This window comes from Rhinatrema bivittatum, chromosome 4, assembly GCF_901001135.1.
Source record: "Rhinatrema bivittatum chromosome 4, aRhiBiv1.1, whole genome shotgun sequence".
Lineage (NCBI taxonomy): Eukaryota > Metazoa > Chordata > Amphibia > Gymnophiona > Rhinatrematidae > Rhinatrema > Rhinatrema bivittatum.
In genome coordinates, this window is record NC_042618.1 from 238,458,849 (window position 1) to 238,486,230 (window position 27,382).

General features: G+C 43.5%; 1 protein-coding gene across 1 annotated transcript in view; it reads right to left on the reverse strand.

The window, feature by feature from the left end:
* The window catches only part of IQSEC3 (IQ motif and Sec7 domain 3), a 540,197-nt gene that overhangs the window by 180,928 nt on the left and 331,887 nt on the right, over nucleotides 1-27,382 (reverse strand). The window contains exons 5-6 of the mRNA XM_029597483.1: nucleotides 9,745-9,856; nucleotides 6,651-6,963 (exon numbers count right to left, since the gene is read on the reverse strand). Coding sequence (XP_029453343.1) covers nucleotides 6,651-6,963; nucleotides 9,745-9,856 — 425 coding nt within the window. The remainder of the gene's footprint in view (nucleotides 1-6,650; nucleotides 6,964-9,744; nucleotides 9,857-27,382) is intronic.

Consider the following 27,382-nt stretch of genomic DNA (forward strand, 5'->3'; position numbering starts at 1 on the left):
AGGACATGTAGGATGGCGTCCTCACACCTGGGTGATTACCAAGCTATAGGCTGCCTGTGCTAGACAAAGCAGGGAACCCCACAGTGCTGAAAGCACCACCTTTCTCCCTTTTGCCTGTGAAGCAGATGACCCTAAAACAGGTCCAGGTGGGAAAAGAGTTGGATTCTACAAAAAGAAATCTTAGGACAGACTGAGACACAAAACCTCAATGTGTAGCAGAGGCGCCTAAGGCAGGGGTGTGACAAGCATATTTTGCCTCACAGAAATATTACTTTCAGAGTTTTGGCTCAGTGAACCCTAACAAGCAAAGTAGGTCTAAATCCTCTGTATACAGGAAAAGGCCTAGAAAAACAACCAAGAGAAGAACTCCTGGACGAAGCCCGTTCAGTTTCCTTCAATGTCACAAGTCCATCGAAAAAACCAACTGGGGTCAGAAAACCTCTCAGAAAGAAACTGAAGTCCACAAGCATCTGAAGGACAGACTACATTTGCAGAGGTGCACCCAATGGTTGGCTGATAGGCACAATAGGCAGAAAACCCAAGTAACACTTGGAAGAAAAAGCTGCAACAATGGCAGAGTCTATGGCAGACCCTACCTGCCAAAGTACCAGACAGGTCAGATGTCAAGATTGTCAGGGGATGAAAGACAATCCCTGACATGGGATCACTAACCCAAATCCCAGAACAAGGAGTTAAACTGGGCCTGAAGTTCACCCATGCTCCACCCTATCAAGGGTAGGCCTATCCATCCCATCCACAGGATAGCTCAGGTGAGCCAGGAGGCACTTTGGTCAATCCAGTGAAGTATGAAAAGCTAAAGCCAGTACTTGCCAGAACTTGATGAAAAAACAGGGAAAAGGTGATGTACCGAACCCTGCAGATAGTGCCGCAGTTTTTCTCCCCCCCCCCCCCCCCAACATTCTGACCAGAAGTTGGAAGGAGCAAAGAATGCAAGGAGGCAGACCCCGGGGCTGCAAAGATAAGCAAAAGCCACTAGGCTATATTTATCAATCCCAAGCAAACAACTCCAGTAGATAGTTATCTCCTGAGGTAGACCTCTCAGCCTGATAGGACCAGCTGAAACTGAGACTGAACCTCCTGGGGAATAAATCCACCAAGAGGCAGAAAGCAGGGATACCACAAGTGCAAACCCCTGTAGAAACAGAATTTCTTCATTGACCTGGCAACCGAAAGGGTACCAGGGCAGGATTGGTCTGTTCTTGGAACAGATTGCCCAACAACCTGGGTACCAATGTGGCATGCCGGTGCTCTGGGACACTAGAGGCATAGATACAAGGAGGGTAATGTTGGGAGTCTTTCCCTCCCACAGAAGAGGGGTATGTCTTTCGACCCTTTCCATGTTCATTTACATTGAATCCCCTTGGGGGGAAGCCTCTGGGGCTCCATCCCTTGCAGGTCATTCACCAAACTGGAGTCAATAAGTATCAATATCCAAGGCCATTATTATAAATACTTTCCCCCAGGAATCAAGCGGTTCAGTAAGTGAAACAATGGTCACATGAATCAGGACCCCCCTGTCTGTTAACAGGATTATCTTAAAAGGGAGACTTGTAGCGTGCAAGCCACCGCAACAAAAGTGTAGCACATCTGTTGCAGGGTCCCTCAAACCCTAACTCACGCAGCCAATTGGGATGCAAATGGACCAGAACCCTCCTCACTGAGGTAGGGTCTCACATGTGAGAATGACTGGCAAAAGCAGTCATCTGCGAAAAACGCACATTGTGCTGAGCAAGTATTAAAAGAGTGACTCCTGCACGGGAGAGACCCCTAATCTTTGCCGGGGAGTTGCTCAGAAGAGGAGACCACTGGAGCAATGGGGAGATCGAATCAGGAATAGCTCCTCCATGAAATAGACCTGCTGCACCTTAGGATGGCCTAGGAAAAAGTGCAAATGCCCATCTTGCTCCTGGATTCTGCAGGGAACAGAGAGACCATTCAGAGGAAATTAAATCCCTTATTTGGAAAATGGAGAACAAGGACCATCTCTTGTAGGGGTGGACAACCCAGTGTCCCAGGGGGAACCCATAAGGGTCACTTCTGGAACCCCACTTGTATCTCCCCTTTGCAAGGGACAGGAAAGCAATGGGAATCAGGGCCTCCCTATCTCAAAAAACCTTTCTACTCTCCAGGGGAGAATGGGTTACTGTCGTTGATTGCTGAGGTTTATAAGTGATCAAATCAGCTGCAGGTGGCCACCATCAAGAATGGTCCAATGACCAACACTGCTGTTCCCTTTGGTCTGCAAGGAGATGCATTGATTCAAAAGAATAGAGACTCCAGTTTGGTGAATGACCTGCAAGGGATGGAGCCCCAGAGGCTTCCCCCCAAGGGGATTCAATGTAAATGAACATGGAAAGGGTCGAAAGACATACCCCTCTTCTGTGGGAGGGAAAGACTCCCAACATTACCCTCCTTGTATCTATGCCTCTAGTGTCCCAGAGCACCGGCATGCCACATTGGTACCCAAAGGAATTTATGACAGCCAGCGTCCTCAATGGTTCCTCTTGACTGCAGGCTCGATGGCATCCATGCCAGTGCCCATGGCTGCTACTAGCCTTGACAGAAATTTCAATGCTTGGCAGCACTGATGGTGCTCAAAGCCCCATGGGGCTTCCAATGCCTCACAACCCCAGTGCCTTTGATGCTGTATGGCGGCTCCAGGTACCTGAGCGCATCAGTGCCCACAACACCCGGCAGCCTATATGCCCTCCTTGGAACATTTCAATATCCCTTGATGTCCCATCTAGATATCACAAAGGAGGTTATCGGCACCCCCAATGCTTGATAGCCTCAAGGGCCCCAGGGCATGGTGCACTCTGGTTGCCTCGGTGCTCCAGGTGCCTTGTGTCAATGATGAAAACCCTGTCAGCAATTCTTGAGGGCTCTCAGGACCCCCATGCCCCAGCAGTAATTGGCCACAAGGATGACTAGGTGATCTATGATGATCCCAGTTTGACATTTTTTTGAGCAGCCACAAACGGAATCACTGGAAAATACACCCGATGCCCTTAAAGGCACTCAATGGCATTGAGGGTGGCTCTGATGGCATCAAGGATGACCATGGTGCTCGATGTAAGCCCTGGTCCCTGACATGGTCCAGACCATGATGCTCAAAGTTGGTGCCACTACTCCACCATATTGAAGCTCATGGTGCTCGATGACACTTGGATCGATGCCGTTTCTCTAGTCCATCAAGAGCCCATAGCGCACAATGGCAGCTATGGCACCCACTGATGCCTACACCACAGAAGGGATCCCACCCCCAGCCAGGGCACTTGACAACTTGCACAGTGCTCGATGGTGCCCTTGGTCAATGGCTCTTAACAGCATCGCGGATGGTCACACACCTCAATGCCATAGAGGGCTCCCCAGCACCTCGATGGTGTCAAGGGTGACCATGGTGCTCAACTGTAGACCTGGTCTCTGACATGGTCCTGACAACAACACATCAGACTATCGATGTGCTGGCACAGGTGTGCATGGACAACTGTTACCGGGCATGGCACCAAAGGTGCAGCATGAGCAACACTGTTTGCCCAGGCTCCTACTCATCCTCTCTCACAAGCAGACTTCACTGCCATCACTGGCAAGCAGGAGGAAAGGCTACATGATCCAAGGCTCCTGCCACTGCAGACTTGTTCCTTAGAATGTGGGGAGGATGAGATCTTCCCCCCACACACAGGGATGGTGCAGTCCTCAATTCCTTCACTATCCACTCCTCTGTCTATGCCAATCGATTGGTGAAATGACATGGAACTCCTACCCGGGTAGAACTCAAGCGAGTCCCCATGCTCATTGGCCTACACAAATCACTCACAAACTGCATACAGTTGGCCCTGTCAGCACCAGACAAAGGAACCAAAAATAGACAGAGCAAGGAGAGGACACAGAAACTAAACTGCAGATGCAGTATTTATTTATTAAAGAATTTGACTCAGCCAGGCTGCACATTGACTAAGCCCCGCCCTGCAGCTGGCAGAAAGTTGAAAGGAAGACAAAAAATAAAATAAAAAATACAACTACCATAAGGAAAAGAAAAAGAAAAACATCTGCAGTTCCAGAAAAAAAATCAGAACAAAAATTGTGAGGAGAGGGCAAAACTGAATACCATGACAACACGGCTCCTTGGAAAAAAAGAGATTGAGAGACTCTGCCAAGGGGTCCGGGTAATAACTACAGCTACACATGTTTAGTAGGGCATGTTTGAAAGCTCTAGAATCTTTGAGATCAAAATTCCAGGCCAGTCTCCATCTGATGATGTCACCCATGTGTGAGAACTGCTATCCTGCTTGTCCTTGGAGAAAAATAGATTCTAGAGGAGATCCCTCTTATTGGGATTACAAAGGAACTTGCTGTAAAACCAAATCCCTCAACAATCTCAGCAGATGGTCATTGAGGTCAGAGTTGGGGCATGACAGAACACAGAAAGGGCTGAGAACAGCAGTTGCCTTCTCCTCTCAGTACAGGAGAGCATGGCTCACAAAGAATAGTGGTTGGCTATGCTAGAGAAGCAGAGAAAAAAAATCCAATACTGAATGAGCCTGCAGAGAATTGCCCTTTCCCTGCATGCAAATGAATTCAGACACGTTGGGTGGAGGATAAAGAAGGAAGAGAAACCCAAAACCAAATGAACATGGATTGGAGACACACTCTTTTTCTTCCACTCTAAGATAGTTAAAGATTTTCATGACACATTAGAAATTATTTTAAGCAGAAGAGTGAATTAAATTAATTACACCAAAACAGCAAATTAATGTCATGGGTTCCTGACAGTAACTTGCCGATATTTCTCTCACTACAAACAAAATAACATATGAATCCAGAAAGCACCATACACTGCACTGTGCCAGAGATCTCAATCCTTTTAGCTGGTTGATGTGTCAGCCAATGGCTAACTTATCTATTTTGTTCACGAGCACCAGACACGTGCCTTATAAGTGACCAGTGAATTATTGAGTGGGAATGCTAGCTAGTGACCCCTTGTGTTTTAATAGAGTGAATCTGAGCCTTCCATTTTTAACAATGATCTCAAACTAATACCCTGCCCAGCTCTTCAAATGCCCTTAGTCTGTTACCATGCCCGGTACAGACTAAGGTGCTCAAAACCAGGATAAATAAGTAGCACAAGGAAATGGGTCAGCACTCCCTTTTTTGGCCTGTAAGATAAAATCTTCCATAGGTTAATAAATGATTAGATAATGAGTTTCAGTTTTTAGGAAAAAATTGTGAAGATAAATTAATGATTTTTTTTTATTTTTTGAAAGTTTAAGAATGACCAATACTTCAAATTGCCACTAGGCAGCATGATATTTTTGTTAAATATGAACAGTGGACATTCTGGACAGATTACACCTGAGACTAGGATAGATGCTGGGACATTCATATGTTATATCGGATGGCAGCAGTACTTTAAAATTTGAGCCTAGCTTATTGTCTTGGATAGCCATGAATAAAATTATTTTTATTTACTACCTTTAGGTGAATGGGTATTTTTTTTTTAGGGCATGCCAGCCTAGTTGTAACAATTTCTCATGAAATTAAGGGTGGGGGAGGCCTATTTATAACTGCATTGCTTCATTGATCACCAGTAATGAATCTTCTAAGGTCAACTCTTGATGAAAACTTTTATTTTAATCTTTCTAGTTCACACCATAGTGGAGCCGCAGCACTGGCAAAGTCCTCAAATGCCCTGTAAATACCTTGCGGGGAGGGCAGGAGGAAAAGAGGTTTAACCATTGACTTTCTGTGTTTCCATTGAGAACCATGTCTGGAAAGATGCAAGCCTTTCTTGGGGGATAGAGCAGGGTTGGCCGTTTCCAGTCCTTAAGCGCCACAAATAGATCTGGTTTTCAGGATACTCACAATGAATGCATGAGATGGATTTGCATGCACAGTCTCTATGCAAATATATTTTATGCATAAGCATTATGGATATCTTGAAAACTAGGCCTCTCTGTGGCTCTTCAGGTCTGTAGTTGGCCACCTCTCGTGTAGAGCAGGGGTGCTCAAACCGGTCCTATGGGCCCTCTCAGCCAGTTGGGTTTTCAAGATATTCCTAATGAATAAGAATGAGAAATATTTGCTACACAGGAGGTAGTACATGCAAATAAATCTCATGCATATTCATTAGGGATATTCTGAAAACCTGTCTGGCTTGGGGGGCCCATGGGACTGGTTTGAGCACCCCTGGTGTAGAGCATGGTACTTAAATGAGACTGAACTGTGCTCCAAAATCAGGCAGGAGCTTTGGAGAATGGGGAGCAGGGTACTGTTAGTTATTTATGCGTAACGTTAAGACAGAGACGTGAGTGCAGTGCTGTTGAAACCAGAGAAATCTGCTTTTCAGGGAACAGGGCCTGGGAGATAGTCTTAAAAAACCCATTGAAAGTGTTTATGTATAAAGCTGGAATTGAGCCGGCATGGATAGCTGCACTATTAGAGACATTTGTTAGAAATGTAATCACCGTCTCAGTTCTTTTTCTCACCCACTGCATGGCCCATCCTCAGACAATACATGTGCTTTTCTTACTCTATTTACATCGCTATTGGTATGGACACCCCCCCTTGAAACCCGCCCCCCCCCCCCCCAATCTGACCTCTACCAGATCCTGAGGTTGCTGAAGGTGTACCTGTTTGTTCTTTAAGTCAAGAGAAATCTCATAATCGGAGGCAGCCGCATGGGAGCACGTGGTAGTCCCTTTGCTGCGCTGCACTCTCACCGGGGATGCCGTGTGGTGAAGGCTGGCCTTCTGCACCAGGGCGAAGCACCCCGCTGCCTGCTCTTCCTGCAGTTCCGCCTGCTTGTTTTTAAACGTCAAGGGGTTAAACCTGCATTCCTGGCCCCGCTGTGGGTCGGCTTCCTTCGGCTCCTCCGTTTCACAGCCTGGCTTCTTGCTGGCAGAACCGCAGGACTCGTCACTGTGAATAAAATGCAACGGTTCTCTTTGTTTTATTTGTCTCTTTCTTTATTGCTGCATACGCATAACTCGATCTATTGGATTTCAAACTCAGAACGACCCTTTCAGCCCGAGTGGCTCTTCTGCAACACAAGTAAAATCAAACACAGGTAATGAAATCTAAAGGAAAAGGTCAGTGACTGCACAGGCAAAGCTATGAAGAGATTACAAGTCAAAGACCGACTGCTCAAAATCTGTCAAATGTCCTATCAATTATAAAAGGATTTGGTAAAACCCAGATCTGTCCACTTGTCCGTGATACATCTGCTCAAATATTTTAAGGTTATAGCTACTTAATTTCCTAAATCAATTCTCAGTCACTATAGGAAAAAGTGAAAAAAACTGGGTAAATGTAACCAAAATGCTCCATCTAATCTGCCCAGCAAGGTGTTTAAGAGTTACAACTGCTGCTCCATGCAAGTTACTTGCATGCAGAAATGTTACCACAATTTACCTGTTTCTTCTAGCCATTAGAGATCCTCTGTGTTTATCCCATTCCCTCTTGAATTCCATTACTGTTCTTGAGTTCTCTACCTTTTCTAGGAAGGCATTCCATGCATCCACCACCCTTTTTGTGAAAAATTATTTCCTGTCGTTCCTGAATCTACCCCTTGGAGCTTCATGTCATGATCATAGGGGCCGATGCAATACAGTGCGCTGCAGTTGGACGTCGTTAAGACAGAGACGTGAGTGCAGTGCTGTTGAAACCAGAGAAATCTGCTTTTCAGGGAACTACAATAAGGGGGATTAGCGCCTCTACAATGCACGTCCAACGCGGAGTGAAACTAATAGCGCTCATCACATGCAAATGCATGTGAATGAGGCTTTTAGCTATTCACTCCCTATGCAAAAAAAAAAAAAAAATGTGCGTCTAGGACGCACATTTTAGCAATCAGAAATTAACGCTTGCCCGGAGCAGGCGTTAATTGCTGAGCACTACTAAAACTAGTACAGAAAAGCAGAAAAAACTGGTTTTCTGTACATATCCTCCTACATAATATCTGTATTGCCTCCTACTTAATATCCCCATAGCTCTGTAGCCCATTTTGGGGCCGATGCCCAACTCCAACATGGAGTGAAACTAGTAGCGCTCATCACATACAAATACATGTGAATTAGGCTATTAGCTATTCACTTGGGATATTAATATCCTTGGGATATTAAGAAGGAGGAACAACTCTTTAAAAAAATAATTTAAAAAAATATTTTAAAAAAACACTGGCAGGGGTTTGGAAAATGGACGCTGGTTAATTCAGCGTCCATTCTCCGAACCTGACTACCGGCACCAGAAGGAGTGTATAAAATCAATATTAAAGTGTCGGGCACTTAATATTAGTTTATTCACTCCTTCACTTATTGCCCATTGGTCCTTTTCACTGACATTTATTTATTTATTTATTTATAACTTTTATATACCGACATTCAAATGAATATCACATCGGTTCACATACAACTGGGAAGTCAAAAAACTAGTAGAGAGAAAGGAAGGATAAAAAAGTTACAATTAACAGGGAATCATAAGGAACTGGGTGAGAAAGCGGAACGGTCTAAGGGGCCAAGTAAAGTGTTAGCAGGAAGAATACAGCAAAACTTAAAACTTTGTTGCGATATTTACAAAACTGTATGACAGTCAATAGCATTTGTCAGTGAAAGGACCAATCCCCTTTAAGGACAGCCTTCTGAAAGGAGATTGGTCCTTTCACTGACATGTGACAGTAAAGGGACCAATGGGCGATAAGGAGTGAATAAATTAATATTAAGTGCCCGGCACTTAAATATTGATTTATACACTCCTTCTGGTGTCCCTATTCAGGTTGGGAGAATGGACACTGAATTTATTAGCGTCCATTTTCCTAACCCGTGCATGTGCACGGGTTAGGAAAACCAACGCTGATAAGTTCAGCGTCGGGTTTTTTAACTGGGGGACAGCCGCCGACAGCGGACCTCTCTCCGGTGCTCGCTGTCAAGGAGGTGCTAGGGGTGCGCAGTCGCCCCTAGTGTTTCCTCGACAGCGAGAGCCCTAATTTAAATATTGCATTGCGCCCCCAGGAGAGGTGCCTGGGGGCGCGTTAGGAAAGCGGGCACTTAACACTTATCGCCCGCTTTCAACGCAACATTTTTGCATCGGCCCCAAATTTATTTGTAGGTAAAGTGTTCATGAAATAAAAAAAAGTGATTTCAACTAGTAACCTGAGCACACCTGATTTGGAGGTAATTAAAACTACCTGCAAACATCAAAGCAACCCAAACGATTCAGTAGGAGCAATGACTTGACTCGCCAGTAGACTAGTTCAGATTTCAAAAGGACCCTTGTGAACTGCAACAAACCCTGCCAACCACCCATCTCCAGAAAAAAAATCAACATTTCAAAACAAAATAACAATGTACATCAGGCACCCATGTAGGAAACAGACTTACAGGTCTGTGAAATGATAATATTTATAATTTGTCTTCCTTACAGTTAAGTTTTACTGATAAGGGACATCTAAACGCAGATCAAAATAAAACTATTTCTAAAAGTTAGTCTGTTAGGAGGAAGCTAGAGATGGTTAAGAAGGTACTATTTCACTCGGGGGAAGGAAGGAAACAACCATTTCTAATTACTATGAATTTAAGGTTTCTGATAGGTTTTGGTTTTTTTTATAAAAGGATAAATATGAATAAAGTATCTATGGTGCTGAAGAAAACCGTTAATAAATAATATCATGTAGAATGCATCACTTGGCTTTTTTTTTTACATATTTTGTGAGCTTTTTTTTTTTTTTACTTGTTCACTGTTACTAACAACATGTGCATGGACCCATCAGTTATGCTGCTGCGTCTCATCTTCAGGTTTTGTCTTCCATTGGTGACGTAGCAAACTACTGCAACAGACATGGCTGTGATGTCCCGCACAGGAGATTAGAATCTCAAACAGGGTTAAACTACAGGGTCAGATGACTTTTAGAAGGCATAAATCTTATTTTCATGAAAAGACCTTTTCATAAAGAAGAAGAAGAAGAGTACTAAATAATATATGCTAAATGGTATCTAAAGACCTATACCACTGGCATTTTAATATTTTTAAAAAGAATAATTAACATTCAAATGGATTATAAAAAAAACCCACTTTTCTTTAAAGCATATCAATTTTGATACTTTCTCAATTACCCCAAAACAATCTGCTGCAAATTTGTAAAAACATCTTGCCTGCAATAATATTTGCCTGTAAGTGTTGAAGCCTATGGTACCTGGATTCTGTTTTAAGACTGAGTACAGGTGGCAGGTGCTATTCCTGAAACTTGGTAGCTGGTAGTGTACAGCAGAATGGTAATTCCCCAGCATTTTCTGCTAAGAGCCCACCTGAGAGGGGAATTTAGTGCCCTGGAAATCAGCTCTCTAACTTCCAACCAGGGAAGGCAGACTTCTAGTTGGCAGCTAGTTAGAAAAATAACAGGTTTGCTAGTAAATCATCTTCAAATGCTCACTCCTTGACTCCTGGTCATGCTGCAACTCTAGAAACCGGCGCAACCTGACTCCACTCATCTAAACCATACAGTAGGTTGAAGGCAGAGTTAATGCTACAATGGATGCAGGCCACTCTGCATAAATTGGCTACAGTTGGTAGTTTTAGAGCCAGTGATTATAGCTGGCAGTTTTGCTTGTCCACTCAGGCTGAAGCAGAACCTGGTGCGTTCAGGAAATCTGGGACTTTTCACTAACAACCTGATGCCACTATGTTTTCCAAGCAGCTGAGTCTTTGATTGCACCACCAGCTTCCCAGAATTTGGGAAGGAATGGGAGTGGGAGTATTTCATGGAAGCATATGTCTGTGCTCATGTACGCTTTTAAGCAGGTACAGAACAAAAGGTGGTAAACGCCTCACTTTTTAATATCCAATTGATTTATGTAAACTTTTACTTTTTATTGTAAATCGCTTTGATTTGTAGTAAGAAAAGTGATACATCAAATACAATTAACTAACTAAGGGCCTGATTCACTAAACTGTTTTCCCATAGACACAGAATGGGAATAAAAGCCTTAGTGAATCAGGCCCTAAGGTAGTTAGGTCAGGCATGTGGCTGAGGCCTGCATGCCTGAGCTAGCTACCTCTTCCTAATGCCAGCCAACATTATAAAGCCATATTTATGTTTGTGCAGTGCAATCATCACCAGACCCCCCCCTTCCCCCCAGGGCATGATACAATTAACAGGGTACTAAAAGCTTTGTTTTCTAGGTGACTGTATGCCCCATCTAATATAGCAAAGAAAGACCCTCTTATGCTGTCTTGCCTTCTTTTGATGTAAGAACAGGTCAACTTTCTCAACTCCCAATTCAAAAGAATGTGAAAGAGTACTCTTATTATATAAAAAACATAAGGTTTGCACACTATTTGTTAATGCATGTAATGGGTAATATACTGAGGAGCCATTGAAGCTAAATGTTTTGTTGGCACTCAATAACAAAGTATGCTGTAGGCATTGCTGATGAGACATCACAATTACAGAGTGAAGTTATTATTCTCCTAGGCTAAAAATAATGATCCAATCCTATACAAGTAGAAAAAGTCTCAATTTGATAGGCTGATGCTTACTTTAAACCAAATTGCCTCCATAATAAAAACAACAGGTTGAGGACTGCGGCTAGGAAACTTGTCTGACAGAGACACTAGGGAAAAAAACAAAATTTATTTTTATGGCCAGATGTACTAAGCATTTTCCCCATAAGCATAGAATGGGAAAAGGCCTAAAATGGAAAATACCCTTTAGGACATCTGGCCCTAAGTTTGAGATTATATTAAGCTTGCCTGCTGTTATTATCACAGAGCTATCATGCTGATATTCTAGACAAAACTTTATTCAAGCCATTAGTGTTCGTGATTAAGAAATGAGGCACAGCAGGGTTTTCCCTGTAGTGTGACAGCACATGCCTAGGTGCATTGTTAATGTTAAGCATAAAGCTGCAGAATGAAAGTTATTTGATACAATTAAATGTGTATAATTACTCAAAGGGGGAATAATTATAAAATAGGTGAATAAAAATAAATGGATAAAATGGATGAAATAAGTAAATGCAAAAACATTTAAAAAAAAGCAAAAGGGCACATTTTATGTGCTCAATATTGTTTCAACTGGAGACTTATTTCTGTTTGGGTGCTGCATAATAGGGATGTTCATTAGAAGTGCTACTTTAATGGGAGGGGTGAGGGTAGAAATAGAGTCGAGGTAATGAGTTGACTGTCTATAACATTGGAATTTGTACTTTCTTTCTTTCTTGACCTCTGTTCTAAGTCCTTATAGTTATCCTATAGCAATTGTATTGTTCTTTGCTTTATTTTTCTCTTTGTAACTCATTGTTTCAAAAAAACTTAATAAAAATGTTTATGAAAAAAATGAATGGGCATTCAGAAATGAATGGGACCTTATTTGTTTCTTTTGGAGGTACCCCAAATTAAACAAATCCTATTCACTCCATTTGTTTTGTTCCTCATTCATTTCTATTGGCCATTAAAGTCTATTGCAGTTCAAGTGGGGAATGTAATAAAAGATCAAAAACCCTTGAATGTGTGAGGTTTTTTTTTATTCCAAAATTCTAGGAAATCCACACGGAGGAGAAACCATTTACATGTTATCAATGTGACTAAAGTTCCAATTGGAAAACAAATTTCTGATGAAACCCACACTACCACCCATCAGCTAGATCAAGTTCAAGCAAGGAATGTAATAGCCTATTTCAAGAAAGAAAAATTATACTTATTACAATTCATTTCCTTGTGCTGAATCTAAAATTTGACAAATGTGCTACAGTACATTGACTGGCATCTCCCATGCCACTCTGCCTTGCTGCTATACCTCTCATGCTACATCTTGAGGGTCTTTTTGCCACTCATTCTTGCTACCATGCCTGTATTTTACACCTTGGAGTTCTTTCTGCCACTGTGCCTTGCTGTCATACCCCAGACCTTACACCTTGAGTTGTTCTGGCCAGTCTAGGAGGCTGCTTTGCACCTCTCATGTTGTTTTGGTATTTTGATGCCACTCTCTGTGCTGCTTGGCCCCTTTTTCATCCCTTGTTGGTTTTTTTTTCTGCCATCTTTTCTGCTTTGTTCCCCTTTTATAATACCTTAGGATGCTGATGCCACTTTTGGTGCCAGTTATCCTGTCATGATGACATCAAGGGTTCATGTCATTATTGCTGGTGCCCTCTTTTGGAGCTTTGGGATGTTCTTCCCACACTTTCTTTTGTTCTTGGCTCCTCTGCTGATGCCTTGGAGAAGTCCTGCAAATGTTGGAATCCCTTTTCCCATTTATGTAATCTTAGGCTATCCATGCCATTTTTAGTGCCACTTTGCCATAGTCTAGAAACTTGGAGTTCTTTCCTCCTTCTGATGATTTCTTCCCACAAGTTCCATGAGAACTGATTAGAATTCCCCAATTCTGAAGCCCAATATAGGCTGTAATGCTTCCCCCATTGACTTTAATGGCAAATGAAAAATGAATCAATTGAAAAAACTTTGGGGTAGATTTTCAAAGGGTTTCACGTGTAAGATACATGCGTAACCCCCCCAAAACCTACCCCTGCACGCGCAAGCCCCGGGATGCATGTATGTCCTGGGGCTTTCCAAAATGGGAGGTCCGGGGCGGGGGGCAGGGCGGCGGCCCGGGGGTGGTCCGGGGGCAGTCCTGAGTGCTCCAGCACAGCGGCCTGTGCCGGGGTATGGCGCGCCGGCCGGCACATGAAGTTACGCCTGCCTTGGGCAGGCATAACTCCTGAAAAAAAGCAAGGGGGGGGATTTAGTTAGGGCTGGGGATAGGTTAGATAGGGGAAGGGAGGGAAAGGTGGGGGGGGAATAAAAAAATTTCCCTCCAAGGCCGCTCCGATTTCGGACCGGCTTTGGATGGAATGGGGAAAGCCATCGGGGCTCCCCTTGGGCTCGGCGCGCACAAGGTGCACAAGTGTGCACCCCCTTGCGCACGCCGACCCTGGATTTTATAACATGCGTGCAGCAGCGCACGTATGTTATAAAATCGGGTGTACATTCGTGCGCACCAGGTAGCGCGCACAAATGTACCCCGCGTGCGTAACATTTAAAATCTGCCCCTTTATATTTTTTTGTTTTGAAATTAATGAATTGAGGTCCCCATATAATAAATGGATGAAACAAAATGAAATGTTTTCTTCTATCCATCCCTACTGCATAGCTATCTGTCATTAAGCAATGTGTCAGCTGCACCAAAACTAGCATCTTCCATAATACATGTATGTACAAATGAGCATTATCTGATTTAAATCTAAAGTTTAAATAAGCCAAAACTGAGCATACATATCAGAACTGATGAAAATTGTATTATCCTAGATCAGTGGTTCTCAAACCTGTCCTGGGGGACCCCCAGTCAGTCAGGTTTTCAAGATATCAGCAATGAATATGCATGAGAGATATTTGCATGCATTGCCTCCATGCATACAAATTTATCTCAAGCATATTCATTGCAACTATCCTAAAAACCCAACTGGTTGGGGAACCACTGATCTAGATTATCTAAAGTAAATGGCTGCTTCTTATAGATATCGAGGCTAATGTTCAAAGAGATTAGGAGCCTAAATTTGTCAGATAAGCCCCTAAATTGGACCTTTTGAAAATGTACTAGGGCTGAGAGCCTAAAAAGTGATTGGGTATGGAGGTGGAGTTAGGGCTGGAAAAACAAATAGTTGCTTAGCACTGACTTTCAGCATGAGGCACCTCAAATCTAGACAAATGAATAGTTATCCTAAATTTAGGACCTAAGGCCCTAAGTTAAGTACCAGTTTTCAGCTAAAACTTAGGCCCATAAGTTCAACTGAAAATGGATGCCTAACTTAGGTACCCAAATGTAGGGGCTCAATTTTTTTGGATAATCAGGCTCATAGGCTGTGTATACATTCTTATCAACTCTTAGACCAGATAGGAAGCTATAACTTTGCACACTTAGAAATGTACTAAAATGTGCTAGCATTGGCTGTTAACACATGTAAATGCAGTGTATCATATGTATTAACATCTAATGCTAATGAGATGCAAATGATACTCACACAGCAATATAGAAACACGAAGGCAGAAAAAGACCATACGGTCTATCTAGTGTGCACATCCACACTAACTGCTGAGCTCTACAATCCCTGCCACTCCAGAGATCCCCTGGGCCTGTCCTATGCTTTCTTGAATTCAGATAGTGTCCTTGTCTCCACCACTTCTACTAGGAGGCTGTTCTATGCATCCACAACCTTTCTGTAAAGAAAAATTGCCTTAGATTACTCCCTTTTCAACCATATCCCATGAACCTTCATTCCAGAGTCTCCTTTCTGTGGAAAGAGGCCTACCTCCTATGCAGTGATATCTTGGAGGTGTTTAAATGTATATCGTATATCCCACCTTTCCTCTAGGGTATACATGTTTAAATCTTTAAGTCTGTCCCCATATGCTTTAAACTGAACACCAGTGACCATTTTACTAGCCACTCTTTAGACCGATTGCATCTGGTTTATATCCTTGTACACAGTATTCCAAAGAGGCAGGGCTGGATTTAGGTATAGAAAACACAGGCAGATGCCTTGGGTGCAATATTCTGAAGGCCCCCAAAAAAAACTAGGACTCCATTTGCTGCTGTCTGATTTATAGGGGCAAAATCTCCCATCTTTGATTCTCTACTTATAGACACACATCAGTCTTAAATCCTGCTCTGAAATGAGGTCTCTCCAGGGACTTATACAGGGGCAATATTACCACTTTTTTTTTTCCACTGATCATTCATCTCCTTATTCCTCATGAATCTTTATGACTTTTGCCATCACTTTCTCTACCTGTTTGGCCTTCTTGAAAAATATCAAATATAACAGATCCTGCTCTTTTTTCGTGCATAGAAGAAATATACCCTCCATTGCCTCAGGTACAAAACTTAGATTGTAAGCCCTCTGGGGATAGGGAAATACCTACAGTACCTGAATGTAAACCGATGTGGTATCTCAGATCGAATGTCAGTATATAAAAATAATTAATAAATAATAATAGTAATAATAGTAATAATAATAAATAATACCCCTATAATGTATTGCTCCTTTGAGTTTTTGAATGACCTTGCATTTTTTAGAATATAATCTTAGCTGCCAAATGTTAGACCTTTCCTCAAGCTTCACTAGATCCCTCCTCATCCATTCCACGTCTTCCTGCGTGCCTATCTTGTTGCAAATTCTGGTATCATCTGCAGAAAGACAAACTTCTCCCTATAGTCCTTTCACAATATCACCTGAGCACCCTTGGTATGGGACTTACAGTGACTGACTGGGTTAGAAAATTCTGGTTAAATCTTTTTCATTAGCATTCACAGAGCAATACGGCCCAATAAGGGCCTTGGGTGGGTGTACTATTTCCCAGCCCAGGCTTAGAACATATTTTTGTCAGGTGTACAATTCTGAACCCCAGCTCCACCTCCCCTTCACCCTACCCCTTTCCCACCCTTTGCAGAATGCCCAGCATACGCCACATGTTTAACCCACACTTCACTGATTCATGTCATTCAAGATCAAACTTCGGGCCCTTGGCGATAAGTAATATCAATATACATCCCGAACTTTTAAGAAAAAATTCCATGTTTCTTAGTCACATCTAATTGTTCCACGTGGCTTTCCAGGTGAAACAGTTGAAATACCATGTTTTTAAGCTGTCCCAAGCTAGACACCTGTGATACTGTCCATTTTTGCAGGATACATTTTTTTCCTAACCTTTCTGCACCACAGCCTGGTATAGTTTCTCAGATCATCAAATAATAAAGTATTTACATTAAATCCAAGCGTCACCCCCATTACATCTAAAATGTACCTCTGAACTGTCTTCCAGTAGAGGTATATTGTGGGAAATCCCCCAAAATTGTTGCCTAGTGTTCCTGTCTCCTGTTTACATTGCATGCATAGACTAGATGCAACCAGATTGCTCCTATGTGCCTGTTTTTGGGAGCAGAATGCTCAATGAAGAAATGTATACTGAGTCTCCCTCAAAGAGGCATTTGGCGTAATAGCCTGTGCCTTTGAGAAGCATCTGGTTAAAAACTGTCCTGACACTTCTACTCCCAATTCCCCATTCCAGCCCCTTACCACATTTTCATACTCAGGCTCCAATTGCATGTTTCTCAATGTCCTATACCAGAAAGAGTTGACAAAGAGTAAATGAAGTTCACTGCAAGCAGAGTGGAGTTAATAGTGGTGTGCTGCAGGGAGTTGTCCTTGGTCTTTTTAAGTCTCCTATGCGGAAGCATGTCAGTGTTCTTACTGAAATCCAAGTATACTACATCTAATGCCCTCCCCTGATCCAGTTCCCCGGGGACTCAGTCATGGTACTGCACCTATTAAAGTATATGCACACAGTATTGGAAAGACTTAACTACACATCTGAGCTGCAGTTAAGATTTTTGTATTAATGATTCTGTGAAACATTTTGCATGCATACTTTTTCACTTTACTAACAGGTATTTGAGCTTTTTTGCATAGTTTGTCATTTCATTACCCAATTAGCATACGTTTTGCATTAACACTATCACTATTTTATTTACACATATTAGTAGTACTCTCTCAAACTCCCAGATCTGATATTTTTGTAAAAATGCTGTAGATGAAGGCCTCAGAACAGGCTTCTGTTCTCCTTCCTCAGGGTCGCTTGGTTGGCCAGCTGTCGTTACACTTCAGGGACAATAGAATCTGTTCAGAATTTTCCTTTATTCCAGCTAGAATAATTTTTAAAGCCCTTCTGTATGTTTCTAGGCTATTCATAAGTGCATTAATTTATTTACGTTTCAATAGAGCATTAAAAACAGTTTTTACTGAAATAATGAAGGTTATATTGTATATTAATAACAAGGTCAAATATTCTTAGGCCAATATTCAGAAAGCCAGTGAGTGGACAAGTTGTCCAAATAAATGGCCCACTGAATATACTCAGCTAAAAATATCTGGCTACCTTTAGCTGGATAACATTCAAATATAACCGGTTAGGTTTGAACATTATCTGGTTGGGTGTGGCTGGGTAATTTGTTGCTTAACAAGCTATATTCAAACTATAGCTGGTTATGTGCTTGCAAAGGAAAATTTAAAAAAAAACAAACTTTGAGGTCTTCAGGCACAATCCCCCAACCCGCCACCTCAGAGAACACTTATAAATAAATGTGGTCATAGTCCCCAATCTTCCCCCCACACTCCACAACCCACCAAATCTTTTTTTTAAAGCAGAGGACTGAAGACAACCCTCTCCCTTTCCCAGGTTTTATGGTTAAAATCACAATTCCCAGTCTTGCAAACTCCCTTCTTTCCTCCTCACCCACCCCCGGCCCCATTCTCCACCCTGGGTCTTAAAAGCCCCAGCTGGGAATGCAGTAATCTGTGACAGCTCTGACAGCAACACTAAAAATGTTTGCTATTAACATTCAGGCGGATTCAGTAACGTTTTTACTGCTTTTCTGTGCACTTTCCCAGTGCCCGAAGAAATTAGCGCCTACCTTTGGATAGGCGCTAATTTCTGAAAGTAAAATGTGCGGCTTGGCTGTACATTTTACTTTCTGTATCGCGCGGGAATACCTAATAGGTCCATGAACATGCATTTGCATGTTGCGGGCGCTATTAGGTTCAGCAGATTGGACGCGCGTTTTCGGCCCCTTAGGGGCGGATTTTCAGAGCCCTGCTCGCCTAAATCCGCCCAAAACCGGGGCGGATTTAGGCGAGCAGGGCCCTGCGCGCCGGTGAGCCTATTTTACATAGGCCTACCGGCGCGCGCAGAGCCCCGGGACTCGCGTAAGTCCCGGGGTTCTCTGAGGGGGGCGTGTCGGGGGCGGGCCCGGTTGTCGCGGCGTTTCAGGGGCGTGTCGGCAGCGTTTTGGGGGCGGGTACGGGGCGTGGCTACGGCCCGGGGCGGTCCGGGGGCGTGGCCGCGCCCTCCGTACCCGCCCCCAGGTCGCGGCCCGGCGCACAGGAGGCCCGCTCGCGCGCGGGGATTTACTTCTCCCTCCGGGAGGCGTAAATCCCCGGAGAAAGGTAAGGGGGGGGTGTAGACAGGGCCGGGCGGGTGGGTTAGGTAGAGGAAGGGAGGGGAAGGTGAGGGGAGGGCGTTAGAGGATTCCCTCCAAGGCCGCTCCGATTTCGGAGCGGCCTTGGAGGGAATGGGGGTAGGCTGCGCGGCTCGGCGCGCGCCGGCTATACAAAATCGATAGCCTTGCGCGCACCGATCCAGGTTTTTAGCAGATACGCGCGGCTCCGCGCGTATCTACTAAAATCCAGCGTACTTTTGTTTGCGCCTGGAGCGCAAACAAAAGTAGGCCTATTCGCGGAGTCTGAAAATCCGCCCCTTACTGAATAAGGGGTAAGGGAAAACGCATGTCCAGTGGCGGGTTAACAGTGCGCTCCGTCGGAGTGCACTGTACTGTATCGGCCTGTTTGTGCTATTCATCATTGGTGACCGATTAGGGAACAGCCACTGCCTATTATCAGCTTTAATAGCATGGGATCTGTTTAATATTTGGGTATTTGCCAGGTACTTGTGACCTGGGTTGGCCACTGTTGGAAACAGGATGCTGGGCTTGATGGACCCTCGGTCTGATCCAGTATGTCAATTTCTTATGTTTTTATGTTTAATGGTGATGAAGATGAAAGGGCACAATTAGTAGTGACTGATACCAGAAAAAATTGTAAACTAACAAATTAATCAAACTTGAGGGCCTATGCACTAAAACTCATGCTAAACATCGGATAACTGCCAATGTGCTAAATTTTAGTGTATACATTCAAAAATATAAAGCCTCCATAGTGCATGAACAATATTAGCATGCATGCTAACCCATAAAACTGTAGCTTCTATACATTAATAGAACCTGTATGCTAAGGGGATGGAACAGCTCCCCTATGAGGAAAGGCTGAAGAGGTTAGGGCTGTTCAGCTTGGAGAAGAGACGGCTGATGGGGGATATGATAGAGGTCTTTAAAATCATGAGAGGTCTTAAATGAGTAGTGAATTGGTTATTTACACTTTTGGATAATAGAAGGACTAGGGGGCACTCCATGAAGTTAGCAAGTAGCACATTTAAGAATAATCGGAGAAAATTCTTATTTACTCAATGCACAATTGAGCTCTGGAATTTGTTGCCAGAGGATGTGGTTAGTGCAGTTAGTGTAACTGGGTTTAAAAAAGGTTTGGATAAGTTCTTGGAGGAAAAGTCCATTAACTGCTGTTAATCAAGTTGTCTTAGAGAATAGCCATTGCTATTAATTGCATCAGTAGCACGGGATCTTCTTGGTGTTTGGGTGCTTGCCAGGTTTTTGTGGCCTGGATTGGCCTCTGTTGGATACAGGATGCTGGTCTTGATGGACCCTTGGTCTGACCCAGCATGGCAATTTCTTATGTTCTTATGTTCTTATGTGTACAGAATGTGAAGCCCTCTTTTCCTCATGGCTTAGTTCCCATGCTGCAAACTTGTATAAAAATAACCCTGACACATGGGACTGGTTTCCAGTCCTGAGGGCATAAATGGGAAAGCATCTGACCCCAGGAGAGGAGGAGAAAGAAAAGACTTGGGGGTTGATTTTAAAACCCGCGCGCGTGCATCCATGTGTGCGCGGTTCCTAGCGCGCGCTCATGGACACGGCTAATTTATAACATGCGCACATCGGTGCATGCATGTTATAAAACATGATTCCTATGCACACATGGGCGCTAGATTTTAATGTCCACGTATGCATGTGTTGGCAGGTGGCCTCTTCCCCGTGCAACGAGGGGGGGGGGGGGATTTTAGAAAACAACAGATGGTGACACGAGTAGGGTTTTCCCAGTTCCCTATCCCCCTACCTACCCTTCCTCCATTTTCTCCCCAACCCCTAAACCAACCCTATGTACCCTAGAATGTTTTGTTTTGCCAACTTACTCGCTCCTCCAAGCTGGTGTAAGTTCCGTGTGCTGGCCAGATGCCGGCATGTGCTTCCCCTGGACAGGGCCTATTGGCCGCTGTTCCAGCCGGCCCCCGCCCTGCCCCTCCCTGCCCCTCCTCACCCAGGCTGGCACTTCTGCACGTACCGGAGGATACGCGTGTGGCCAGGCTGTTTTTAAAATACGTTCAGCGTGTGCACAGCCCACCCACGCCGCATATCCCCCGGTTTTAGCATGCGCAGCACTGTTGCATCCTGTCCACCTATGCCACACAGGAATGGCTATTCCCTAATTGACCACCTATGATGAACAGGTCTCATCCTCCACGGACCTTCTCTTCCTAAGCTCAGATGCCTAAGCACTTTTTCTTCCGCTACCTAAGCTATTTAATATATGTATATTAGTTTCATTAAATCTATGGTAACCCTCCGCTACCCTCCCCCCCCCCCCCCCACCTTCCAACCCCCCTTCCAACCCCCTTCCAATCCCTCATTCCTACCCCCTCCCTCGGAATACCTTGTTACCCTAAAAAGCCAACTCTTATCAGTTCTTACCAGTTTTGACACGTTACTCCCCATGCTTAAGCTGTATCCAAGTTTTTCTCTCCCCCTGTTCTATGTAAGACAACTTTGTCACTGGTTTTTATGGTTGCAATGTAAACCGGAGTGATAATTAACTCTGTTATTTGAACTTCGGTATAGAAAAGTTATAAATAAATAAATACATAAACAGCACAATGTTACTATCAAACAGTTTTAAAACAGAGGTTGGAAGACTGGACAGGAGTATCCAATCTTGGGTAGGAATAGGCTGCCATCTGACCATCCCTATTAGTTTTCCCTTAATGCCTTCTGTGAGGGACTTACACCTGAACTACTGAAGCCTTGTCTCTGCTGGATCATCTGTCTTGTAGACTGTTTGCAATATATTTGATCAGTGATATTCACTCCCAGTCCTTGAAGGCCGCAGACAGGTCGGATTTTCAGGACATCCCTAATAAATATGCATGAGACACATTTGCCTGCACACTGCCTCCATTGTAGGCAAATTTGCATGCACACTTCCTCCATTGTATGCAAATCTCTCATGCATATTCAATAGGGATATCCTGAAAACCTGACCTGTTTGTTGCCCTCAGGGGCTGGGAGTGACTACCACTGTCTTAGACCATACAGACAACAGAGCATATGCAGAGCAACATTTCAGCACTATTATGGTATTTGGTTGGAAGTTTTGGGATAGGTCTTTATTTGTAATAGTTACAACAGTTTGCCTTAATGTAATCAGGAGTTAAAAAGCAAAAAGGTTTTGTTTTGTATTCCTACACTGGTGTGACTATCACTTATTTTAAGAATAGTATTACTTATAAAAAGCTATGGCTGAGAAAAACTTCAACCTTTGTTCTTACCATGTGACAGAAGCTTGAGGTCTACAGCCACAGATTGGCTTCACAGTCAAATGGGTCCCTATGGGAACTGAAGCTGAGTTTGACAATGTCCCAGATACAGTTTACGGGTCAATGTCTCTGTGTGATATCATGAAGAAAATGCAAAAAAAAAAAAGGGGGGGGAAGGTGAAATAGCATATATGTGTGTGTGTGTGTGCGCGCTGCTGTGATGGGACAGATGGCGTGAAGCTGAAGTAAGTTTTTCAGAAAACAAGTTGCTGAATAGGAGAAAATCAGAAAAGCCGCTGACTGGATTGCCTGGAGTCAAGGTAAAACAGACTTATATTGCTCATGAAAGGGGTAACTGTGGAGTTTAAAGCCTCTCCTAAAGTGAGATACCAATCTTGAGAAAAGGAGAGCCAAGGAAGGGCTTTATTAAACCTCTGTTCTGTAAAGACTGAGAGAGTGGGTGCGGGGGAAAGCCAGAGTGTTACCCAGAGTCACTGTAAAAAATAGACAAAAGCTGAGAGAAAGAAAAAACCAGAGGCAGAAGGCAGCACTTCTGGACTGTAGTGACTGTGAGCCTGCCCTGAGAAGGCCATTGAACTGTAGCACAGTATGTGAAAGAGAGATGTACTGGAGTTGTTGCTGACAGAATTGCTGCGGAGAATATTTTGTGTGTGTGTGAGAATAAGTGCAAGAGACATTACTCCACCTAGCCAGTATAAGTTATTCTTGTGCACACTACACATTGCTGTGATTTAAAAAAATAGGAATACATGTCATTTCTGTTCTCCCTCCACCTGATGAACAGCCAGGAGATGAAGAGAGAACCCTGCATCAGTCTGTGGAAGATTTACAGAGAAAGTGTTGGCAGGTTTTACATTATTGATTTGATTTCTTAAAGTCAAGGAGACAGGTATCTTCTGGAGAACAGAGCAACTGGTTCAAGAAGTGCTGTGAAAATCTGCACCAAGTGACCTATATGTAGGACCACACGGTGGCAGATCTGGAGACCACATTCCACTGGGCCCCATCCAAGCATAATGATGAGCTCACGAGTGCTGCACATATCCACCCTTACGTGAGTCCAGAAATTATGATCAGAATTTTATTGATGTGAATAATTTAGGAAGAACTTTGACAAAATCTGAAATGTAAAGGCCAAACTTGAAGAAACCACCCTACCATGTCTACTAGAAGCTGTGTATGTAAAGGGTGTTTTCAAGTGGTTCTATATGCTGTATATCCTATCAAATAAAGAGAAACAAGGTTTAAAAGGGAGACGAGACAAATTTTATAGTGTTGATTGTCAGAGGTTCTTACCTGTACAAGTGTGGAAATCTATCAAAAAGAAGGAAAGGGAGTTATTAATAATAGGGTGAAGTCTGAAATAAAAGAAAGGAAGAGACAAGTAGATACCAAAAAAGAACTCACCCTAGTGAAGTTGTGTTTACAAGGGAAGTGAAGTGCACTGGTTAACAGAGAAATAACTTGTCTAAAGTCAATGGAAAAACTGTTATATTTGTACAAGATCATTTGTGTGACTTACCTGTTATTTAACAAATGTCGTAATATTGCTAACATTCTTCTTTCTAAATAAAAATTGTTGTATTGATCAAAAGTCTGGTTCTTGGGTGCGCTTATGATTTTCATGTACCCGCCAACCTACCTGGAGGTGAATAAGCTTTCGTTTAGTCTTGTGCCTCAGCTTCTTCTCCCAGCATGTGGGTTTTCCCATTATACAAGAATACCGGTCCCCAGATTCCATTCAATAACCACACTGTGTCATCATGACACAAAGGGGGTCATTTTCCAAGGTGTTATCGCGGCGCCTAATAGCTGGTGAGAGAGAGAGAGAGAGAGAGGGGGGATTAGGGGATTAGGGGATTAGGTATGAGCATAGGGTGTTGGGGGCCACTCGCACATTCAACATGAGACGAACGGAAAGAACAGTGGTCTCTAGTGAAGATTTGCTGGCCGTCGGAGTGAGGAAACTCACTCCAAGAAGAGATTTGGGCAACATTCTCTCCACCTAGCTTGATGGACACTCTACCTGGGCAACAACAAGCTAGGTGGAGAGAATGTTGCCCAAATCTCTTCTTGGAGTGAGTTTCCTCACTCCGACGGCCAGCAAATCTTCACTAGAGACCACTGTTCTTTCCGTACGTCTCATGTTGAATGTGCGAGTGGCCCCCAACCCCCTACGCTCATACCTAATCCCCACCTCGAGTTACTAGGTGGCCCTCCCATAGGGATACAAATACCTGTCTAGGGCATAGGCGCTCGCTCGCTCGCTCTCTCTCTGGTGTGAGACAATTGCTCAGTTCCATATAACATGTTGCTTGCGGCACCTAAGAGTGGAAGTAGGCTGTTTGGACACTTTCGTGTACTGCGAAGATTCATTGGTTGTTTTATCGCAGTGCACGATGTTGTCGCGATTTGCGAATCCATTTCCGCAAATGGCGAAAACATCGCGTGACGCGATGTTTCCCCGCTGCACGAAAAATGCCTTATTTGCATGGGACACGCCCCCTCATGCGTTACCACTGCGATATTGGAAAATGAGGCCCAAAATGAAGGAGGGACTCAGAGTTCTATACTCATGCCACACCAGTCAATTTACATTAGATACTGTGGAGTTTACAACAATACTTGAAAAAATTGTTGTCTTCAGTGAACCTTTGGTTTCAAAATGCTTTTGTAGGGATGGGCAATTTTTTTGAAATTTTATGCACTAGCCAAAATTCCTAGAAAACAGGGGGAAAATTCTTCATAACGTTTATTGACTTGTCATTTTGTTTTTAATCTAATTTTTTTAAATGTTCTATTTGCTCTTTCCCCTCTAACCTTTCTTCCTTCTTCTGCAACCCAATGTCTGTTCATGGCCCTTCTGCAGCTCAGCATCTGCCCACAACTCAGAGTGCTGTGTTGGCTACCACCACTTCCCTTTCCAGTCCAAGCTGATGCCGCCAATTCCAAAGTTATCAAACAAAATGAAGATTTGGGCACTTATAAAGATATATTCTAGCCGGCTAATAAGTTAGCTGTCTAGAATTTAGCCTGCTGAGTTAGGGGCATTCTAGGAGTGTAACTGGGAGAAGTTGAGTTAGCCGGCTACATTATCCAGCTAACTCCGATATTCAGAGTTAACCAGTAACATAACAGGCTAAGGGGGTCATTTTCTATGTGGATCGCATGCAAAAAAGGACTTTTCACGTGCGATAGCTAAATTGGGGCGGAGTCGGGGCGGCTTCAGAACCGGAAGGGGAGGAGCCGGGGCGGCACCGGGGCGGACGCGGCGGAGACATCGCTGGCGGCGTAAAGGTAAGAACCCTTATCACCGCCAGTAATGCCCCCAATAGCACCACCTTTCACGGTGGAGCTATTGGTTTGCGAAAGCCAGTAGCGATAACACCGCGGTGGTGCAATCGCTGCCGGCTTTCACAGGCCCTCCTCCCGCCTCACCCCCCTGCCCCCTGGTACTGCGCGATTCAGAAAGGCCTGCAACGTTAGAAAATCCAGGCCTAAGTCTGGTCAGCCCAAAGAGCTGTCTTAAATTTAGCCTGAGAAAGTTAGCTGGTTAACTTTAAAATAGCAGCTATATACAATAGTGCACATGTACTATTGAATATACCTCCATAGTTAGCCGGACAATGATTGAATATGGACCTCAAAGTGTTTTTGTTTCACATTGTAGAGAATTCTAAATATTTCCTGATAGTAAAAGCAGGATTCTGAAATTCCAGAATACTTCACAAAGGATTTAAAAATCAACCTGTCCTTAAAGAGGTGGATTTATGCAATCAAGGTGTTTATTGAAAGAAAAAGCAAAACAACAGAACTATAAAAAGACAGTTTTACACAGCTCTAAAGCATTCAGCTAATTTTTGCTGTCTCAAAGAATCTGTTCTTTTGCACAGAACAATTTTTTGCCCTTGTAAAAACAAATGCTGAGTTGAAGCTTTACAGTACATTAAATCACAGCTCCCCTGAGGACATCCCTGGCATATGTTGAGAAGGTTTATCAAAACTCATTGAAAAATGACTTAGGCTGGCATGGCAGCATTAGAATAAGCATTTTCAAGGTTCAGAGGCTTCTGATGTACAGTGTTGTTTTAAGTCTGGTGTTTTAACTCATTTGAGTTACATCTGAGGAATCTCAGGGAATGGTCCATATCAGTGGATTCCAACCTTTTTGTGTCGTGGAACACCCAGTATAGGGTTCACTTCACATTGGCACACCATCACTTTCACAATCATCATTCTCTCTTACCTTATCTTCCTTTCCCTCTCCCTCCTCCATCCCTCGGCTTAATCGTCACCTTCTGTTCTCATCCATCTCCCACCCTCTGGTATCATCATCATCACCTTCTCTTCCTCTCCGCTGACATCATCATCTTCCCTTCCTTTCCCTCTCCCACACTCCCTAGCTTCATCATTATCAGGGGTGATGCTAGGCACTTCAAAGATCTGGGTCATGGACCCATAGATCTTTTCCTTACCTCCCCCTTCCCAGGGATGCCAACTTTTCCACAGACTGGACACTTAAGGACCAGGAGGGGGCATTCACCTGAACTCCCCTCATTTGTATAGATTTGCCACCACTGCCCCTGAGCCTGCCTCCTCTTTCTCATCCCTCTGTTCCTTCTATTCTCGCATCCCCAGGATAATGGCAATGAATAATCTGCCAATGGATCAAAAGAACCCTCAGAGCCATCAATGATGAGTGATGCACTCATGAATCATCTTGAAACACCATAAGAATGATGGAGCATAATCTGCATAGATGCATGCACTCCATTAATTGTGGGCACACATTGCTCATTTTTCCAAATGTTATGGAAATATTATGAGTGCTTCAATCATCTATACCCTTCACTGATCTCTTCTTAATGTGTGCTCACAGCTGGCTGCGGGACCCAGACATAGCACAGCACACAGCCACTTACATGCAACTTTTGGATTACAGTATTGTAGATATTTTAAATTAGTGTTTTCTTTAATTTAATGCTGAAAATAAATTGAGAATGAATCCTCTAAAAAAAGTAAATTACAATTACAATATAGTAAACCTCCCATACCAAAACAGCTCTAAGTGCCTACA